This window comes from Eretmochelys imbricata, chromosome 2 (genome assembly GCF_965152235.1).
Source record: "Eretmochelys imbricata isolate rEreImb1 chromosome 2, rEreImb1.hap1, whole genome shotgun sequence".
Classification (NCBI taxonomy): domain Eukaryota; kingdom Metazoa; phylum Chordata; order Testudines; family Cheloniidae; genus Eretmochelys; species Eretmochelys imbricata.
In genome coordinates this window covers 152414421-152434567 of record NC_135573.1, presented here as the reverse complement: position 1 = coordinate 152434567, position 20147 = coordinate 152414421, and the positions used below count along the sequence as shown (strand labels likewise).

Below are 20147 nucleotides of genomic sequence, written 5' to 3'. Positions count from 1 at the left end.
CCCCAGTGTGGCAGGCAGAGCTGAGACAGCAATCTCCCTCCAAGTATTTACCATAGAGTTGTTAAGGAACAGTCCAGAGACTGTACTGTGACTATGAAAGCAGCCTCTCATGGAAACATGAGCCCCCAGGGGGACTAGAATTCTCTGATGAGGCCAAACAGACACAGAAGTTAACAGAAGCTAGTGTGGCATAGCCAGATTCAGGATGATTGGAACGAAGGCCAGGGATGGACAGTGTTGAGGTCAAATAAGCAACATTTTATTCAGGATCATAAAGGTCTCATGATTGACAAGCATCCCATGAAAGAAGGTCCCAGGGTGGCTGGAGTAATCTGTGGCATGACCCGGGTGATATCCATATGTGAGAGGATAAGGGTAAAATGTTAAATGGCCCTGCCATAGTACACATGCAGGCTGTGGTGTGCTTATCAATACATGGACAGCTTCTATTTAAACAACTATATATTTATATATTACAAAGCACAGCATCGAGAAGTTGCTCTAAGCTTCAGCCAGCCAAAGCCTGGTCTGATCCCAGCTATCCAGAACCCTGTGTTTCAAAATGGGGGATAACCTTTGATTTCTCTAGGCATACCTTACTTCCTTACACAACAGCTACTGCACACGTAGAGTGGATCCCCTTCGGCCATGATTTGGCCACATGCCCCACAAGGCCCCACCTTGCTCCCTGGCTGGCGTTAGTCTTGGTTGTAGCTCCACCCTCCCCTTGACACATCAATCCGTTTTCCACCAATGAGGTGAAGCCAAGAGTTCTCAACCCATCCCACTTAGGACTGAAGTCCACTGAAGGACTGATTCCCAGCCAGCCATGATCTCCCTCAAAGGGAACAGAATCTTACCATTTGGTTAAAGGCACACTCTGTCCAGGCAGATGCTGGATTGTGTACTGATCCTATAGCCAGGCACATTACTAGGCTACTGGGGTAAGAGAGGGAGAAGAGAAGCAGCAGGGGGCCTGGCACACACAAACCCTAGAGTCACCAGCTGAAAATCCCCATCAGAGAGAAGACTGCTATGCCATAGCTATAGCAGTACCAAACTGGTTCTGTGAGAGTGCCCTGACTTCTAAGTAAAGAGCCTGCAGTGCCTCAAATTTTTATCCCATGGTTGCTTCTGTGGTGAATTTATATATAGTTACCTCGTCGTTTCCTCAAACCAGAGGATGCACTGTGTGAATAAACAGAAGTTTTATGCAATTTTATGTTACTGGAAACCTAAACCTCACTGCTTTTCTTAACAGATGGTTCAGATGAGGCAGCAGGATTTCTCCCTGTACAATTCTGTTGTGAAGTCTGTTTTTCCTTCATCTTTGCATATCACCACCTACAGGTGAAATCCTAAAGTCCTGACTCCCAGGTGCTACTAGCCAGTGAACAAAAGTGCTAATGAGTTTGAGCCTCTATTTAGTCCCTTCACAACTACTGCAATGCTACCTCACACTTTTATTTTATTGTCTCTTCCTCTCTTTCTCTCTCACGCACACAAACACAGTCAGTTCCTTTATTTGTTCCTGTACTATATATACTGGACTGAAGCCACTACCCTATTTCTTTGTAGATTTTTAGGTATCAAAGGACAAATTCAATAGTAAGCCTAATGGCAATGTAAGTGGGTAAGGAAACAGTTGCAAATGGTTAGTGATAAAGTAGTGTAATTTACACTAATTTGGGATCCAGCAGGTGACTAAAACTAGTGCAATTTGTATACAAACAGGGAGAGCAAGGAGAGAGGTTATAAGAAAAAAAGAACTAACAAGAGTGTAAGATAGAACAGTTGTCTTTTCCTATGAGCTTAAATGTTGGAAGGATCAGGGCCAAAGATCAGAGGAAATTCTAAGAGAAAAGTATTGAGACCGCAAGAAAGAATTACTTACAAAAGAGTTTCTAAACGATTAATTCACAAATTATTTTATTAGATCCAATATCAGTTTCATCAACCAAATCCACAGAGGCAGAATTGTAAAGGTGCTTATAAAAACATTAGTTTTGCTACAATCTTGGAAGAACCTACATACATATCCTCTAAAGGCACAGAGTCCCCAACAATCATAAAATAAGTATGCAAATATGACATGAGTTCACCAGGATTCAGAAAAGGTATGGATGTTTATATGGATAACAAGAACATCCATGATTACAAAAGTAAGGATAAAAGAATAAATGTAAGTATTTTGGAAGAGATATAAACACTCATGCTTTAGCACATAAGTGGACCTCTGACAGAGATAAGGAAGAAACTTGCTTTATGGGCTGAAGCATCTGTTCCTTACCACTGTCAAAGACAAACTACTGGACTATGATAACTTGTCTGATTTAATATGGCAATTCCTATGCACTAAGCAGACAACGTCTTGTATAGATGCTAATTAAATATCCAGACTTTCAGCAGGAATGTACATGATGAATTGAACAGCTTGTTATTCATAATCAAAATTCTTAGAAAACAATTACAATCACGAAGACAAATGTTTAGATTAGCCTCAATTACAAAAATTATCACTTAAATGTACTACAAAATAATTTGTTTTAATGATTTTTGTAGAAAAGGAGTGCATTAAAAGTATCAATGAACTGAAGTTATCCATTTTTAAATGTATTTGCTTAATAACTGAACTTTGAATTAAAGCTTTAGTGTGAGTAATTATTACTATGAGTCTGATCTTGAACGATTTGTGCATGCAGAACTTCCATTTAAAGTACATAGCACACACTTCTAAAATTGGGCCCCATATGAATTTAATTTTTCCCACTAAGTCATTTTTAATATTGGTGCTTTATTTCTTAGACTAGTAAAAGATCAGTAATTAATCACTAATTTTACTCCAAAGATAAACTTAAGCAGTTTTATTAGGAATCTGTCAAGTACCATGAACATTTAAAATGTTATGACATTCAGTCAAATATGTGCAATCTGGAGTGTTTGTGCAAAATTATTAGGACCTAGTCTGGCTTGAGATGTAGACGTGCAACTCCACGTTGATTTCAATGAGATCTCTGCTCAACTTTCACATCTCAGGGCAGAATTTGACCTAAATTTACATTTTTGGAATTTAAAAGAAGAATCCTTAACTAATATCTGTTCAAAAGCCACCACTGTAGAATGTTTTAGAAAAATAAACATTTTAAAGTTACTGGCAGGTAGCATTAGTGCAATTACTTTCACTTCCTTACTTGCACACAGTAGGTTAAAAAAATATAGTCACGTGTGGAAAAGCATAAAACATTTTAGAAACAGTATAGCTGCCAAGTAAAGAGAACAGTGGAAGAGGAGATTTCTGCAGCACAGTTTATTCACAGTGCCCGTTCAATAGAGTTCAACCCTTAATGTCTTTTAGTGCTCCAGAAAACAAGGTTTACAACTTGTAAACAAGTTACAACTCTTTTCATACAAAAATAGATCAGCTATGTAATTTTTCCAGAGATTTCCTAGCTCTGACTAGAAAGTTAACATTTTCATATTCAGCCATACAGTTGATGACATCTGGATCAACTTCTTTCTTTGAAGAACCATTTTTGGTATTCTGAATTGCTACATGGTCGCAATAATGGTGCTGGATTTCCATTGTAAGAGTTAGACTCGGCTTGTAGGCACTTCTGGGTTTGTACATGGAACAAAGTACCATCCTACAAAAGATGATGGAAAATTATGATTTACAGCACAGTCGTAAAATTAGAGTTATTAATTAAATTTTACCATATTTTAAATGTAACAGGAAACATCTATATCTAAACTTATACTTTTCCTTACGAGCACTGCATTGAATCCAAGGAGCCTGATGCCAAGGTCAAAAACTGTGTCTTTTGGGTTTACATGAATGTTGCTTTGCAGCACTGGGGCCCAAGAACCTCAATTCCTTTCTTACTGGCACAAGCTGTGGATAAAGGAACCTATGGGTTTCTGCCTCGTATGACCTTGTTTGACAAAAATCCTTAGCTTTTTGCTTATTTTGTAAATAGTTTTTATTTCTGTTGGTAGTTTTAGGAATTCTGTATAATTTTTAAGGTAATTTACTCATCTTGTTTAGGTGGCCATACTTCTAGTTGTACCTCTATTCCAGGTGTGCCTCTTGCCCAGAATCTTTGAGAAGTTAGATGCCTATTTTGCTCCAGGGTAATGCAAGCCTTGGATGGATGCAAGGTCTGCCAGCTCTTCATACACAGAGTCCCCAAGGAACTTCAAGCTGACGCTTAAGGCCTTCTGATTACAGGAGTCTCGAGTTCATCCAAGCGAACCTCAACTCCATCAGCAATGCCTGCCAAGAAATTAGGTTCCTAGGAAGCTACATATCCAACTGTGGAGAAATCAAAGTCCCCTTTCCCAGTCCAGGAGGAGGTTCCAGGACCCAGCTGTTTCCAGGTTATGCCACAACCTCTCTTAGCTCCAAAAGGCAACAAATACCTCAGATGCTGGTGCAGATGCACTGGTTCTGAGGGGAAAACAGGTTTTTGCTGGCGCTCTGCTTCTTTGCCACCAGTAGTGGACTACTTGTTACATTTTAAAAATCAAGGATTCTGACATCCCTCAGTGTCAACAAATCTGCAATGTTGGCCTATTCCCCTCCTGTTGAAGGCTTTTCCATCTTCAGCCCATGGAATCCAGGTTCCTGAAAGGGTTGACCAATATCTACTAGTTTAAGTCCCAGTGCCAACACAGGACTTAAACTTCATTCGGATCAGGCTGCTGGGAAGGCCATTTGAACTTTTGTATGAGTGTTCACTGTGCCACTTATCTATAATGGCCTTTCTAGTGGCCATTATTTCAGAACACAAAGTGAGTGAATTGCATGCTTTGATGGCTTGACCCACCACTTACTGTTTTACAAAAACAAAGCAGTACTAAAAGATTATCCTAAGTTCCTCCCAAAGGTGGTGTCAGAGTTCCTCTATGATGTTAGCTTGAGCAGACAGGATTTACAGTACTTATGCCACTCTTCTGCCCATCTTCTGTCTGGGTTGCACTGCTTGCTAGTCTCTCATGAGCATACGAAGAAAGAGAAGAGAAGTTACTTACGAGTTACTGTGTATCTTTAAGGGGTGCTTCTGCATATTCATACTCTCTATCTATCTCCCCCCTCCCTCAGAATTCTTACACATCTCTGGATTCTGGGGTTCAGAAGAAAAGAACTGAGACTTACACTTACTTCCCTTATCTAGCTTTAAGTCCCCAAACATCTGATGCCTTGAAGCGATGCTTGTACATGGAAGACTGCAGAGCAGGCACCTTCAATCTCATGAGTGTGAACATGCAGAGGCATTCCTCAAAGAACCATAATTACTGGTAAATACCCCCTTTCTAAGGTATGCTAGTTCAATTAAAAGAATGGACCAAATCCTGCACTATGATCACATGCACAACTACCATGGATTTCCATGGTAGTTATGTGTAATTTGAAGGCTGAGTTTGTCTTAAAGAAACTTATTTCAACAGCTGTGAATTTAGGTTTAGATGAGCATGGTAAAAGAGCCCAAAGAGATTACTGACCCCTAGACACAACTCCATGTACCCCAAAGAACACATTCAAATGTTCGCCATTCCCCATAGGTGTCTTGAAAGTTGGCCAAGATATATACAACCAAACCCTACAGATAAATACGTTGGGACATTACACCACCGAGTTAGTGAAATTGGGCCTGTTTTCAGTTGTTAGACATCCACTTGTTTGGATATGCTGGAATCTGGGCAAACTTTCTTCATTAGCTATGACCTAACTAAAACAGGGAGATTTGAAAGTGAGAATATTTACTGCCTATAAAATTAGAGTTCTCCTAATAATCGGTCGAAAGATGCCTCTTTTGTTTCCTATATTACAGATCACACTATTTTGAAAATAAAAAAAGCAAATTTATAGTGCACACTTATCAGATATCATTACAGCATATATTATACAACTTAAAATACATGCCCCTTAAACAGATATCTTTAGAAAGGGAATTAAAGAAAAAAAAATCTATATAATTGTTCCCATTACTACCTAGTTTCCTCTTACAAACAGCCTGATCCTGCAAGCCTGTGTTTGGCGCTCCCACTGACTTCAGTAAGAGTTTCTGCAAGCAGATTGGGTTCTCGGTGGAATTTTTCATACGTATAATGAACAAGGTCTCACAGAGGGCTTGTCTACACAGTGGGGTAATGCACACAAACATGCTGAACACTGATTTGCTCTGTATAGACCCTGCTGGTGTGCATTAAAGGTTCCCTACTGCACTTTAATGTAGGACCGTTTCAATGGCAGTAAATTACCTTGGCATGCATCAACTGCATCTACACAGAGCACTTAATGAACAACATGCTAGTGCGCTTTAGAAATCACTGTCATGTAAATGTGTGTTACCCCACCATGTAGGCAAGCCCAGGGATAAACTATTAACAGTTGTCTATTGCAAAATGCAAAAATTTTCTGATTTGGAAATAATTCTGGTAAAACATTGCCATCTTGTATAAATTTTAGCACAAGAAAAATGTAATTATTATTGACAGCATAAAATTTGTGGGCCAAATCAGAGGTCCTTTTTTTAGTTTTTATTCATTATTTACTTAGGACCTGATTTAAAATCCATCAGCGTCCATTGAAAACTTCCCACTGACTTCAATGAGTTTTGGATCAGGCCTCATGTCTTTAAATCAGGCAATTACCATCGGTTTCAATACGTGTCACAATATTAACGGTATTATTATACATTATTACCAACATCTAGAGTATACATGTCAGAACACACTACTGAACCTAATAACATCCACACACAAAACCATTATGTTGTCTAATGGCTAAAGTTTCTCACGATGAACAACCAACATCACAAACATAAATATCTAGGGAAACAACATTTAAGTTCTGTTGAAAAACAATACAGCTACTTCACAGCTGCTTATGAAATGCATCATGTTTAGTCAACATATGTAACAAACATCATAAACAAAAATGCAACAAACAACTAATTCTGCTCCTGTAGTGACTGCAGCCTCATCTCTTCTTCATTCTGTTCCTTTCATTTTTCTAGAGAATGATTCTTCAAACTCTGATTCACATCATTAAGGATTCCCATAATTATGCCTCTACATGGCAAAATGCATTTCCCCCCCCTTTATATAAGCTTTTCCTAAATGCTTTTTAATGACAGGCTATGACCTCTGTTATCAATCTCTGATAAATTAGTGCAATTTTACAGTTTCATATCAATTCTATTCTCCAATTTTACCTCTGTCCTACCTTTTCCCCTAAAAGAGTGTAAGAACTTTCCATTCTACAGCTGGAGATTCTCAGTTTTGGATGCACAAAACATTACATGGGGGCATATGACAAATGGCAGTGTTCTAATTCCTCTCCTAACCTGCTCAAAAAGGCTTGTGCATGCTGCACTGGAGAATGGAGGAAACAATGTAAACCACATTTTCCATCAGCTGACTGCAGACCCCACAAAAGAGTCTGAGCTCCTATTTTAAATGCAAAACAGAACCCAACCTTAATTATAGCATCATTGCTGCCCTGTCACACTACATTATTCAGTTGAGTAATTTTTTCAGTAACAATTCCCAGTACAAATGTATTATTATCAGTATTTGTGGTAGGAGGTCACCTGAAGCTCAAAAAGGGAAGTTAGGTAGGAACAGAGGTGAAAGTAAGCCGGTACGCCCCGGTACGGCGTACTGGCAAGAGCCGGTGCACCGTACTGGGTCAGCCCGGCTTCCCCAGGGGGCAATTTAAAGGGCCTGGGGCTCCCAGCAGCGGTTGGAGCCCCAGTCCCTTTAAATTTCCTCCAGAGCCCCACTGCTGGAACCCTGGGGTAGTGGCTGCGGGGCTCCAATGGCTATTTAAAGGGCCCAGGGCTCCCCTGCTTCTACTGCCCTGGCCCTTTAAATAGCTGCCAGAGCCCTGGTGTCGCTACTCCAGGGCTCCGGGGGCTATTTAAAGGACCGGGGCAGTAGAAGCAGGGGAGCCCTGGGCCCTTTAAATAGCCCCCAGAGCCCTGGGGTAACGAGGGCTCCGGGGGCTATTTAAAGGGCCGGGGCTCCAGCTGCCTCTGCTGCCCCAGTCCTTTAAATAGCCGCTGGAGCCCTGCCGCTTCCCCAGGGCTCCGGCAGCTAATTAAAGGATGGGGGCAGTAGCAGAGCCTTGGGCTGCTGCTGCTACCCTGGTGGGGGAAGGAGGGGGGGGCACTTATCTTACAGGGTGGGCTGGGGCTGGCTCTGACCCCCTCATCCCCGCCCCTTCCACCCTAGGCATCGCCCCTTCCAGGGGCCAGAACTGGCCCCAGCATGCCGGTAAGTCACTCGACCTACTTTCACCCCTGGGTAGGAAGGGACAGATTCAAAGAAAGCCTTGAAGGTGGTGACTGGTAGCTTAAATGTAATGCAACAGAAGATGGGAAGCTAGGGTAGGGATTCAAAGGGAATGATGTGATGAAGTCAACAGCCATGGGAGAGGATTTTATTGGCTCAAAATCAATACATTAGTTTTAAAAATAAATGCTTCTGAATGCACTGAACTTGGAAGTATTTCAAATCACATTTTTTTCAAATCTTGCTTTTTCTGAAGTGTCTGGGACCCATTAAATATGTGTCATCTTAGGATAGGTCTACACTGCACACTCCTTATGGCAGCACATAGAGTACATACACTAGACAAACCTCTAGCATGGGTATAAATAGCAGTGTAGACAGTAAGGCATTGCTTAGATAAGTAAAAACACCTGAACCCTGCGGGTATGTACCCAACACAGATCTCTATATGGCCAAGCAGTCCCTTCCCCATCTACATTACGATTTTTAGCAATGTAGTGTGGGAAGTCTTTTCCCGGTGGGAGTCTTTTCCCGCTGCACGGAAAGGCTCTGGCAGTGGGGATAGCAGCACATCAAAATGTGCCCTCCTCTGGGCTGAAAGTGAAAAGTGGGGTGGTGGCACCATTTTGATGGACTCCCAATACTTGTCAAAAACTCCATACATTACACTGCCAGAGCTGAAGATGGTGAACAGGCACATTTCGATGCAGGGCACATTTTGATGTGATGTGATGGGGAAGGCAGCAGGGACTGTATGGGGAGGGTGCTGAGGGCTTGGGTGAAGAAGGAGGTTCTGGGGCATTGTAGATCGGAGGGTGGGGGAGCAGGATAATCAAGGGACTGTGAGCTATAGGGTATGTTGACGGCTGGGATAGCAGGTATGCTTCCTGGACAGCAGGATGTGGGAGGTATATATTGGTGGATAAAAGGATTGCGGGGGTAACAGGGACCATGGGGTGGCAGGGCGGCCTTGGGATACCCAGAGGTTGGAGGAAGTAGGTATGGCAGCAGGAGATGCTGTCGATATGGGCAAAGAGAGGGTAATACAAGTGTTGTATAGGGGGACGTATGTATTTGAATGTAAGGGGAAGGGGATTTTGGACAGGGGAGGGCAGAGAAGAATGATGGGCAAGTGAGTGGGCAGGGATAGTGGGGACTTCAATGAGTGAGGCATAAGGTCTATGGAGGCAGCAGGGAATTGGCAAGGAAGTCTTGGGACACAGAAAGATAGGGACAGAACGGCAGGAACAGCAACAGGCAGCGGTGTGGGTGGAGGCAGAGGCATTTCTGTGGTGGGCGATGGGGTTGGGAGACAGTGGTATGGTGAAAGGAAGACGGGGAGACAAGGGGTGTGTGGAGACAAGCTGCTGTGTGTGTGGGGGAATAGGAGCAAAGAGACTATGTGGGGGATAGATGAGTGAGGGTCAGGTGGAACAAGCACCTGAAATACTCTCCCAGAACTGGTGCGTCACAATGCCAACATAATACAGTTGGAGGTACTAAGACAGGAGTGCCAGAGGTGCCGAGTGACCCTGCAATCAGGCACCATCAGCACAGAGGGACTGGGCTCATCCCACAGCCCGTTTTCCCAAGACTCTTTCCCCCACACATATCATCACTCACCCTGCTCCCTCCCCCATGGCCATACCAAGACTCTTCAGCCAAAAATGGGCCATTTAAGAATTTTTTTCTGAGTCTCACCTGTTTTGTATTCAGATGAAGTGAGCTGTAGCTCACGAAAGCTCATGCTCAAATAAATTGGTTAGTCTCTAAGGTGCCACAAGTACTCCTTTTCTTTTTGCGAATACAGACTAACACGGCTGTTACTCTGAAACCTAAGAAAATTATGAATTTTTGTGATTTGAAAATGGACTCACTTCCAGATGCTAGCACCACATAAGAGGTAGGCTACTTTTACAAACAATTAATAACATAATTTTGGATTGATAGAAAATTCATCAGAATGGTTTCTATCTAAGAGCTCTGGATGTAATACCCCAATCCATATACTGGGTTTGTGCTGCTTGCATGATGACCAGAAACAACAAAGTTAAAAAACTGACACGCTTACCTCTCTGAAAACAAATTTCTGATTTTCAGGAATATTTTGAACACTGTCTTGACACAAGTACATTGTCAAATAGTCAGTCTCGGAATCAACTGCTGCACAGGCTTCAGGCTGCCGGGTGTTGTAACGTATTTCATTATGAGATGTATATTCGAAAAACTGCCAACCCCAGAGAGGGAACAAAGGATATTAATTTTACATGTGCAAACAAAAAGCATTTTATTAGAAAAAAGGATGTAGTAAAGGTAACAATTTCCATCTATCAATGTGCTAAAAAGGTCACTTAGAATTGTCTGTTCATTTAGAGTTGGAGAGAAATTCTGTTGAGAGTTTTCATTCCAGGAGTCTTTACTACTAGTACTTACTTTACTTTCTATGGGAAATCAATCCTGCAGCAGTATTATCACCACATATTGTTTCTGGTTGCACCCACAATGTGCTAAATGCTGTACAAACATGAAGGAAAGCAGAGTTCCCTACACAGAAAAAGTTACAAATCTTACAGGTTGATTTAAAAGTTTGATTGTAATGCAATAGTTTTTAACCCATATCATCACTACAGTGGGATGGAGACTAGTTTATAGGTTGAGATTAGGCCTCCATAATTTTAGTGTCACAAATAATGCCATTTTTAATTAAAGAGTTGGTTGCTCATTGAAACATTAAAATGTTCAGTTTGATCAAAAACTTGTTTCCAATTACTGTTTATAGTATGCAAGATGAAGTGCATTTCACTACGTCAATTTTCACGTTGATATTCTAAGCAAAATTAGGTACAGTTTCTTTTAAACATAAATAGGATTTTAAGGAAGTTGTGTGGCGTTGTTATTGTATGATATTCTACAATCCAGTTTTGACTGCATTCCTGAGCAACTCACTTCTTGTGCCAATAAGGCTGAAAATACTGTAATGGTAATAATTGGGGTAATAGAAATTTGCTAGGAATTCTAAAAAAAAAAAACAACAACTTTTTTCCTGCTTTTCCTGGAGCTACAGAGATATTTATCATGGATTTTTGCCAAAATTTGGACTTCATCAAAGGGGACTGGGGAAGTTTAAATAATTATTTGTATTTAGCATGCTTGTAAATCATCTTGAGCACTATTGTGCATGGATGTGAGGGATGTTTAAATTGTTTTAGGGGGACTAAGTTATACTTACTATGGTAAGATAAGAGACTTATCCACCCCAGAAAATATCATACACATTGTTATCAGTGCAGCTGCCCCAGTGTTAAAAACAGTTTAACTGACAGCACAGAAGAGAAAACCATTTACAAAACAGTTTTAGGAAGTATGACTGAGGCTTTATGGAAGCAAACATACCCGAAACAATTGAAAACAGCACCCAGTGTTAATATGTATAAAATATTCTAGCGTAGAAAGATCAGGGAAAGTAATTTAAAAATACTTTTAAAAAGTCACAGAAGAGAACTGCTGGAGGACCACATTTTATCAATCACATAAACTTCCAGAAGCCACATTGCAAGAGCCTAACACTTTGTAACTGACAACTAGAACTTGCCGGAAAATGAAATTTCTGTTCTGTGGGAAATGCTGACTAAAAAAAAAAAAGAATTGGAACGAAATGTCGAACTTTCTTATGGAATGAAAACTTTTTATCTGAAATAATAGAAACATTTCATTTTGATAATGCTGAAACATTATAATATAAAATATTAAATATATAATTTTAAAATTAATGTAAACAAGATGAACTGAAACAATAATATTGAAACAAAACATTTTGACATTATTGAAATGAGAAAGTAGAAACTACATTTTGACTCACCCTCCCATAACATTTTGTCGAAATTGACATGTTTTCCAACTAAATGTCTGCATTTTTATAAAACTGCATTTTCTGATGCTAAACTGTTCCACTGAAAAATTTTCAGCCAGCTCTACTTGCAACATGGTTTACACCACTTTTTAAAGAAGGTACCAATCATCTCAAATATATGAATAATGGAAATATCAATAGTCATGATTAGCACACCACACATTCCCATGCAGGAGAGTCAAGTTATATTTCTTGATTTTATTTTTTATTCCCTCATGTTGAGGACACTGAACCCCAGGAGATCAATTTGAACCTGGAAATAAAGGCAGATTTTGAGATATAAGAGTACACAGAAAGACTTCGGGTTTTAAGGTACGCTGTGTGGCCTCTAACCACGCACAACGAGGGGTGGTAGGTTTGTCGCCAAGAGCATATGGCTCCCACTGACAAAGCACTGTCCACACTGGTGCTTTCTGTCCCTGAAACTTTTGTCATTCAGGGAGGTGTTTTTTCACACCCTGAGTGACAGAAGTTTTAGTGACGAAAGTGCCAGTGTAGACAAAGCCTTAATCAGCTATTGCTGGGAAAGGAAGAGTGGTGAGGAAACTATCTAGAACAAAGACTGTAGCTTAAGTTAGGTCTTAGCCATTAGAAAGCGTATTTTTACTTTTGTTTGTTTGTAACCATTTCATCCTTTATTCCTTCTACTTGGTACCACCTACCCTATGTCCTTCTGTTAAGAAACTTGTTTTATTTTTTACTGTAAACAAACACAGTGCTGTGTTTCAAGGGAGGGGTGTGTTTACCCCAGTTAAGTTGATAAACTGTAATGCACTGACTCTTTAAAAGAGAAATTAACTTAATATCTTCCATGAATGTACAGTGGTAGGGGCTGTGCATTGCAGAGAGACATCTCTGAGGAGCTCAGGGGCTGGAGTTCACTGATTGTTCAGGCACAGTTTGGGCTGGCAGAGCCTTGAGGAGTTTGCTGGTGAAGAAGACAGACCAGCGGGGAAAGGAGCTGACACACAATCTAATCTCCAGCAAAGTTCACTCTTGCTGAGGCAGAGGTAACACAGTGGCTCACAGCTCTGGGTGCCCCCAACAGCATGTTACAGGAATGAAAGAGGGTTGTGCAAGTTAGGAGATTAGGCAAGGGAAATACATGAGGTATTTTAGTTTGGGTGATGGGGGCAAAGAAGGAAAGGCTTTCTCTAGGATGTGGCAGGGCTCATTAGCTTGGATAGATAATAAAGTTGGGGATGATGTGTGTGGGTGCGAGATGTGGACTGCTGGTCCCTAACTTATATCTTTCCCTACTTCTTTCTCATAGACTTCCAGCCTCCACTCCTCCATTATTGAAACATTCAGCAAACACTCCCTATCAGTGTGGAACTACTGGGGTAGTTCCTGGGGTGGCTGATGTCCATACTATCCTCCTTCTGTCAGTGGTGTGCACCCTCACCAGGAGTACTTCCATGAGCTGAGAGCCACTGGTGTCCCTGCCAGGAGCTCCCTGCCAGGAGCCCAGCAGTCCCCTTGGCTGTCGGCTCCTAGTCGGGAGTGGGGGTCAGCCACCCGGGCTTCTCAACTCCCTGAGCGGGGAGCCTCTGGTCAGCAGCCCAGCTGGGAGTGGGGAGCCGGGCTCTAGCTACCTGGCTTTCTTGTCAATTTCATGGCTTCTGGAGCCGTGAAACTGACAAGACAGCCAACAGAGGATGTAAGTAACACATCTGTCTACACCCACACTGCATCACCCCAACTACACCGACATAAGCAATATGCCTCTCGTGGAGGTGGAGTTATGATGTCAGTGTAGTAGGGCACTTACATTGGTGGGATACGGCAGTTGTGTGTACACTGACATAATTAGGTCGACATAAGCTGCCTTACGTTCCCTTCTCAGGGACCTGCTCACAAAACCAGAAGGCTTTTACATTCCACCCTTCCACTCCCCATTTGTCTAAAACTGATCAGTTGTGAAACAGTAATGTCCAGCTGAGCCTAATCAGTGCTATCTCTCACCACTGGTTCTTAACCATACTGAGAAAGGCACTGGACTCTTGAGGGTTCGAACCCAAAGGCCAGCTACAACCCGTCACTGTGACAAAACTTCCCAGACTGGAAGTGGTGTTCAGCGTGCTTTCAGATTTGCATCCAAGCAGATTTGGCTCCTACAACTCCAAATAGTAATGGATCAGCTACTGCAGTCAACACTTGCCTCACCTCCTTTCCCCAGTGAATCCAAATATCTTCCTTCTATACCCCACTCAGACTGATGCCACCCTCCTTATAACTTTTAGCCCAGTGGTTAGGGTAATTACCTGGGATGTGGGAGATCTGGGTTCAATTTCCCCTCCTGCCTGCGTGGAAAAGAGAGTTGAACTCCCATGTTGCAGAAGAGTGTCTTAGACACAGGTCTATGGGATATTCTGGAGAGGACTCCTAACCTCCTATGTTAATGCTGTTCCATATTATTTTTATAAATAATTAAGTAGTCATTGGAGCAAGGACTTGAACTTGGGAGTCCCACCCCCTTGTGCACCATTAACAAATTCTGGTGACCTCTTCTGTGAGTGCCCCCATGTTTTGGAGCAGGGAGTTGAAATTTGGCAGGGGGTGGCCTGTCTGTTGGGGATGTGCCTTTTACAGTTCCTGTTGACTACATAGGAAGACTGGGAGCCAGCAGGGGGCATTATATTGTGATACCTTCACAACAGAATGAGAGTTAATTTTCTTTTATTTCTAATCAAGAAAAAGAATAATTGCAAAATGTCATCCTGTCACAATAACCTTTTAAAAGCATGAAAATAATAGTTCTCTCTATTGGTTTTGCCCTTTTACACTGGCATTTTTTTTTCTATTGGAACAAAGCTGAAATTAATATGTTTTTGTTGAAAAACTTTCATTAGAATATGAAAATATACTAAAAAGGAACAGAAACCCCTGACTATAAAATTACTGGATGAGTGCCTTTTGGAGTTCATCCATTCCTATGGATGTGATTATCTCTGATGTCAGTCCATGGAAGTAGTCACTTCTTCCTAACAAGAAACTAGCTGACTAAATTATCTGTTTATCTATTTCATTAATCATCTCATTGAACTACTCTTTTGAGACAGTGTGTTGCAGGAGGAGATTGAGTTGTGGAACAAGGAAAGGGATGACATTCAATGTGCTTAAAATCTAAGATGTGCCTAACCTCACCCAAATCCCTTGGCTTTATGATGTATGACTACACCCCCACCCTTCATCTGTCTTTATCTTCAGGGCAGGGACTGTTTCCTGTCTTTAGAAAGTACCCACACATTTTGGCCTCTGCTGCAGCCTAAACAACCAATACTATTAAATACTAACACTGATAATATAGCTACTTGTAATAAATCTTACTGCCACATGATAAATCATAGCAGGAACAACTCTGTTCTCAATTAAATTCAATGGAAGTTTGGGATGCTACCCCCCCCCCCAAAAAAAGAAGGTAAAATGAATTCTGTATTGAAAGTTTCCCCTTGAAAATAGGTTTGCTCATACCCCTTTATATTTTAATTTTCTTCATAGTCAGACAGTTTCCAGAAGTTTACAAAGCTTACTGGTAAACTGCATGACCTTCCTCAACTCTGGTGCTCCTCTGAAACTATTTATCCTTCTTGGAATAACGTGTCCCTGTTCACCTCCCCAAACCCAGCCACATGCCCAAGTTTTCTAGTCCCTCCTGCCATACATTTACATTCCTCTACCTCTCAATCACACACCTAGATATTTTACCACCCCTTCCACAATGGGTGCACCGTACCTCCTCAGTCCTGGAAGGAACCAGAAAACATACCAGGATGGCTGATACACCAATATATCAGAAAGAGTGCTGGCATGTGGAGACACCAATCAGTCCTCATTAAGCTATGCAAAACCCCAGCATTAAAAGACTACTTACTCAAATATCTTAAGTTATTACAGTCCTGGAGCCCTGCAACACTTTCAGAAAGTTAAGGTCTCATGACTGTATGCAGACAGACCAAAACTGTACACAAAACTAAAGCAATTTTTGTACTTGGTATTTCAAACTATGAGATGTATGGTGAGGCTAACAGGCTTCAAACCTAGAAAACAAAAACCAAAGCTGAGAAAGGATCAGGTTCTCAGGGAGTTTAGAAGAAACACCTTTACCCAGGAGGGCAATTAATATGTATATATTAAAGTTAGACAAGTATTCAGATGAGAACACATTTTAAAAGGTACAACTGCTTGACAGATGAGGGGAGACTTAGATGGGTCAACATGGCCTAGTTATCTTCCAAATGTAACTTAGAACTGTGAAAACCTGACTTCAGTTTTCTGTTGGACACAAAAGAGTTAACAGAATCTCATGGAGGAACCAAAAAGAGGAATGGTGCTGGCTAAGATCACATTGCAGTGGCCACATGTCCCCTCAGAAATACTGTGGAGCATTTTTACTTTGTATCCTACATCCTAAGACAGTTAATCATAACATTTGTCATAACTAAAGTAAAAAACAAATCTTACCTGATTTTGTCCCATACCATGGCATGGATATAATATGATTCTGTGCCCTGTTACTTCATGTTCATTTGGAGGGTTATAATCAAAGCAGTAATTTGCCATTCCTCTATTTTGCAGCTAAATAAGACAAAAGAACATATTAAAGCATCAGCCTGAAGTAGATACATTTGTGTCACTTCATACCCCATGTTGTATTATAGGCTTCCCACTCGCAGCTCTGAACCCTGGTAGAGCTGGTTTCACTGAATCAGGGCCTGGCAACAATAGACCTGATAGAGGTGACTTGGTAAAACTGAACCTGATAATAGTGGACCAGAGTAGACGTCGTGCAGCTGGCTTTGCTGAACCAGAACCTGGCAGCAGCAGACCTGGTGGCAGCAACTTTGACAGACTGGATTGGAGCAGACCTGCTATTGCGGACTTGATTGGACTGGGCCATGCCTGGCAGAAGTGTATGGGAGGCACTCACTTGGATTGCCACATAATCTAACTGGATTCCTGAGTCAGGTTTAGGTAAGTGGGGACTGTGTCCCCTTTGCTCCCAGCAAACTAGCCAATTAACCACTGAGCCCGGGAAGTCTGCCATACCTCCATAGTTTTTTTTTCTCTTTTTGGTCATTTCATTTTTTTTTTGGTTCTTTAAATAGAGATTTATTTAATTTTTCAAAAAAAAAAAAAAAAAAGGACTCTCACGTGCTTACAGAGTGGAGAAAAACCCTGTGAAGGCAACCAGTATTTAGGATTTAAGTTCCTAAAATCTGCAAGTGGATACAATTTCAATGGCGACTTGAACCAATGTTTTATTTATTTTTAAAGGGATGACTAGTCATCGTGTTGAACCCGGCCTTTCTTACTGCTATTGACACTTGCAGAAAGATTACATTATGTGTTTTTTTAATTAAAAAATATTCCACAGGCAAATCAATAAGGACTTCCAATTAATAAAAATATCAAGTTACTTGAAAACTAGTTGCACCAGGGCATAATAATAATTTTAAAATGTATACGTTTTGCACAGTCACATATTTCCCACTGAAACGAATGTTGAAACAAAACAACGTCTGTAAATAAACATTAAAGCTAAATGCCTTTTACCTGAATCCTACTATGTCGCATATAAAAGAATAAAACAGGCAGATTTAGTGTCCCTAATGACTACTGAAGGTGTAATTTTGCTTCTTCTCAAGTACTAGGTGATAATTATATCCATAGTTTCCGGTGCAGAGAATGAATAGACATGAATAAATTAGGACAAATCAAAGTAAAATAAGTGAAAGGGTATTCCACAAATATTTTTCTTTACTTTTGTTTTCCTCCACTTTTATCTACTACCAATTTCCTCTTTCCACTTTTTTTGTATCCATTTGCACTGTAATACTTTTAGCCTCAAGAACACTCCTTGCACACCCTTCTCCAGATGTTTCTCACCATTCTGGTGAGTGCATTAACACCATTAATCAACATGTGACTAAACAATAAGTGTGATTTTGAATTATGATAGATCTCTAGATGAGCAGCTGTAAACCTTGCAGTTTAGTGGTGCTTTCCAGAGCTAAAGGAAGTCTCCCTGGCTTCCTTTTTATTGTAGAGTGGCTTGGTTTGAAGGCAGTTGCATTAGAACCTATTCTATCTCTTTTGTAAATTATTATGGTTTGACCAAGAGAAATTTTGATTTACATTTAACACTAGTAAAGGGCTACATACAAAAATAGAAAAGTAAAATTGAGTAAAGCTTGAAACAACTATCAAAATTACAACCCTCCCACCAACACTTGCACCCAATACTTATAATATCTGATATGAAGGAATATCAGATTGAAGTTATGCTGAATTATAAATGATGATAATTTTCTTACATAAACTAAAACAATAAATGGGTTTCTCTTGCCCTCAATAACTGACTTCAGAGTTGGAGGTGCTACTCAGAAATCTAATTGTGTTGCCACACTGGCCATTTATTCCAATGGGAAGATCAACTGAGTCAAATATTCACCCCAGTTGTCACTCCCCAGATGACCGCTCCAAGCAAAGACGTCACCAAGACTGCATCAGACCAGCACAAATATTCTCCTGCCTATACTCCATTAAACATCACAATGATTATCTCCCAATTTAAGTTAGCCATGTGTATTCTACAATATTATTGACTTTTAGGCACAACACTATTTTGTGTCTGTGTGCATAAGTTAACTACAAACCAAATTACTGCACATACATACAACTCTTTCTTTGTATGCTGTAGACAAAGTAGACATAAAGGAGAGGAAAATTTAAACAGGGTTCTGAAACTGCAAACTCAAAAGAAAAAAACACTCTATAAAAGATGTCTAATTACCTCAAATTTCAATTCAGAACAACTTTTTATGTAGTATTTATGCTTCACCGTTGTGTCATCTCATCTTTGTGTCCCCTGCACACATACTTTTGTTGTGCAGACAAACTTCTAACATATAGTGCTAGTACCTAAGCCTGACTATAACTGGATCTCTTATTTTGTGAACTCAGGAATTTTCTAATGTCATTTTACAGCCATAAAGTAGGCCTTTTAGAGATCTAAGAACCTGATATATGGGTACAACCAGGTGCTAAGCACCTAAATGATGCAAGGTGCACCTGCAGATATTTGCACCCATAAACTGCAGACACAAAAATAAAGGTTTAAAAACCATTTATGCATGAATTCACCAGTCTCTTGTTCTAAGGCTGGAACAGATGAGAGAGGGTTTGTGAAAACACTATCTTCTCCCATTAACTGAAGAAGACAGTTTGCTTTGTGCTGACAAAAATAGTACCATAATAATATCCATTCATTCATGTAATCTCTCGTAATATTTTTTTCCAACACGTATCAAAAAGCTTGAATCATGCAAGAAGAGTTAAAGTAAGAGTATAAACAGAAACTTAGTATGGGATTTTAAATTTGTCTGTGACTTACCTTAATATTTTAGTAGAATGCTGCATTAAAGAAAATAAAAACAAGAAAATATTTGTTCTCCTTATGAAGTGTTTAGTTCAACTCATAAAAGTTGTCAATAATTCTGTCCATGCAGGATTTCTGATTGTTTCTTTGCCTACATAATTTTTTGTCTTCCATGCTGTGTATTCTGTAACCACAGTCAGTCACCATTCCCTTTGGAGGTTGGGGATAGGTAATAAACTGCAATTGTTAAAATATTCTGAAATATTAGGGACCATTTCTGACAGGAAGACAGGACAGAATTTTCAAAAAGTGCTCAACATTGGCTCATTGTCACTTGGAGAGGGGTTAGACTTCTGACACCTATTGCTTTTGAAAATCTCCCTCCGAAAATCATAGGCTAACTGTGTTTGTGCCCTTCGACTTCCACAAAGCCTAACAGATTTCAAAGAAGTAGGGATGGAGAGCAGGGTTTCTTGTCTGGATCTGTATTAACAACCTATAACCTGTTTGTTGCCTTTTGATATTATCACTACAGATCCCCACAGTGATAAAAGAAGT

At 40.5% G+C, this 20147-nt stretch overlaps 1 protein-coding gene across 1 annotated transcript in view; it reads right to left on the bottom strand.

Annotated features, from left to right (window-relative positions):
• Positions 1-1970: 1970 nt before the first annotated feature.
• Positions 1971-20147, bottom strand: part of GALNT12 (polypeptide N-acetylgalactosaminyltransferase 12) — an 84151-nt gene continuing 65974 nt past the window's right edge. Inside the window, exons 8-10 of the mRNA XM_077809184.1 lie at positions 16673-16786; positions 10370-10525; positions 1971-3644 (exon numbers count right to left, since the gene is read on the bottom strand). Coding sequence (XP_077665310.1) covers positions 3507-3644; positions 10370-10525; positions 16673-16786 — 408 coding nt within the window. The 3' untranslated portion in view covers positions 1971-3506. The remainder of the gene's footprint in view (positions 3645-10369; positions 10526-16672; positions 16787-20147) is intronic.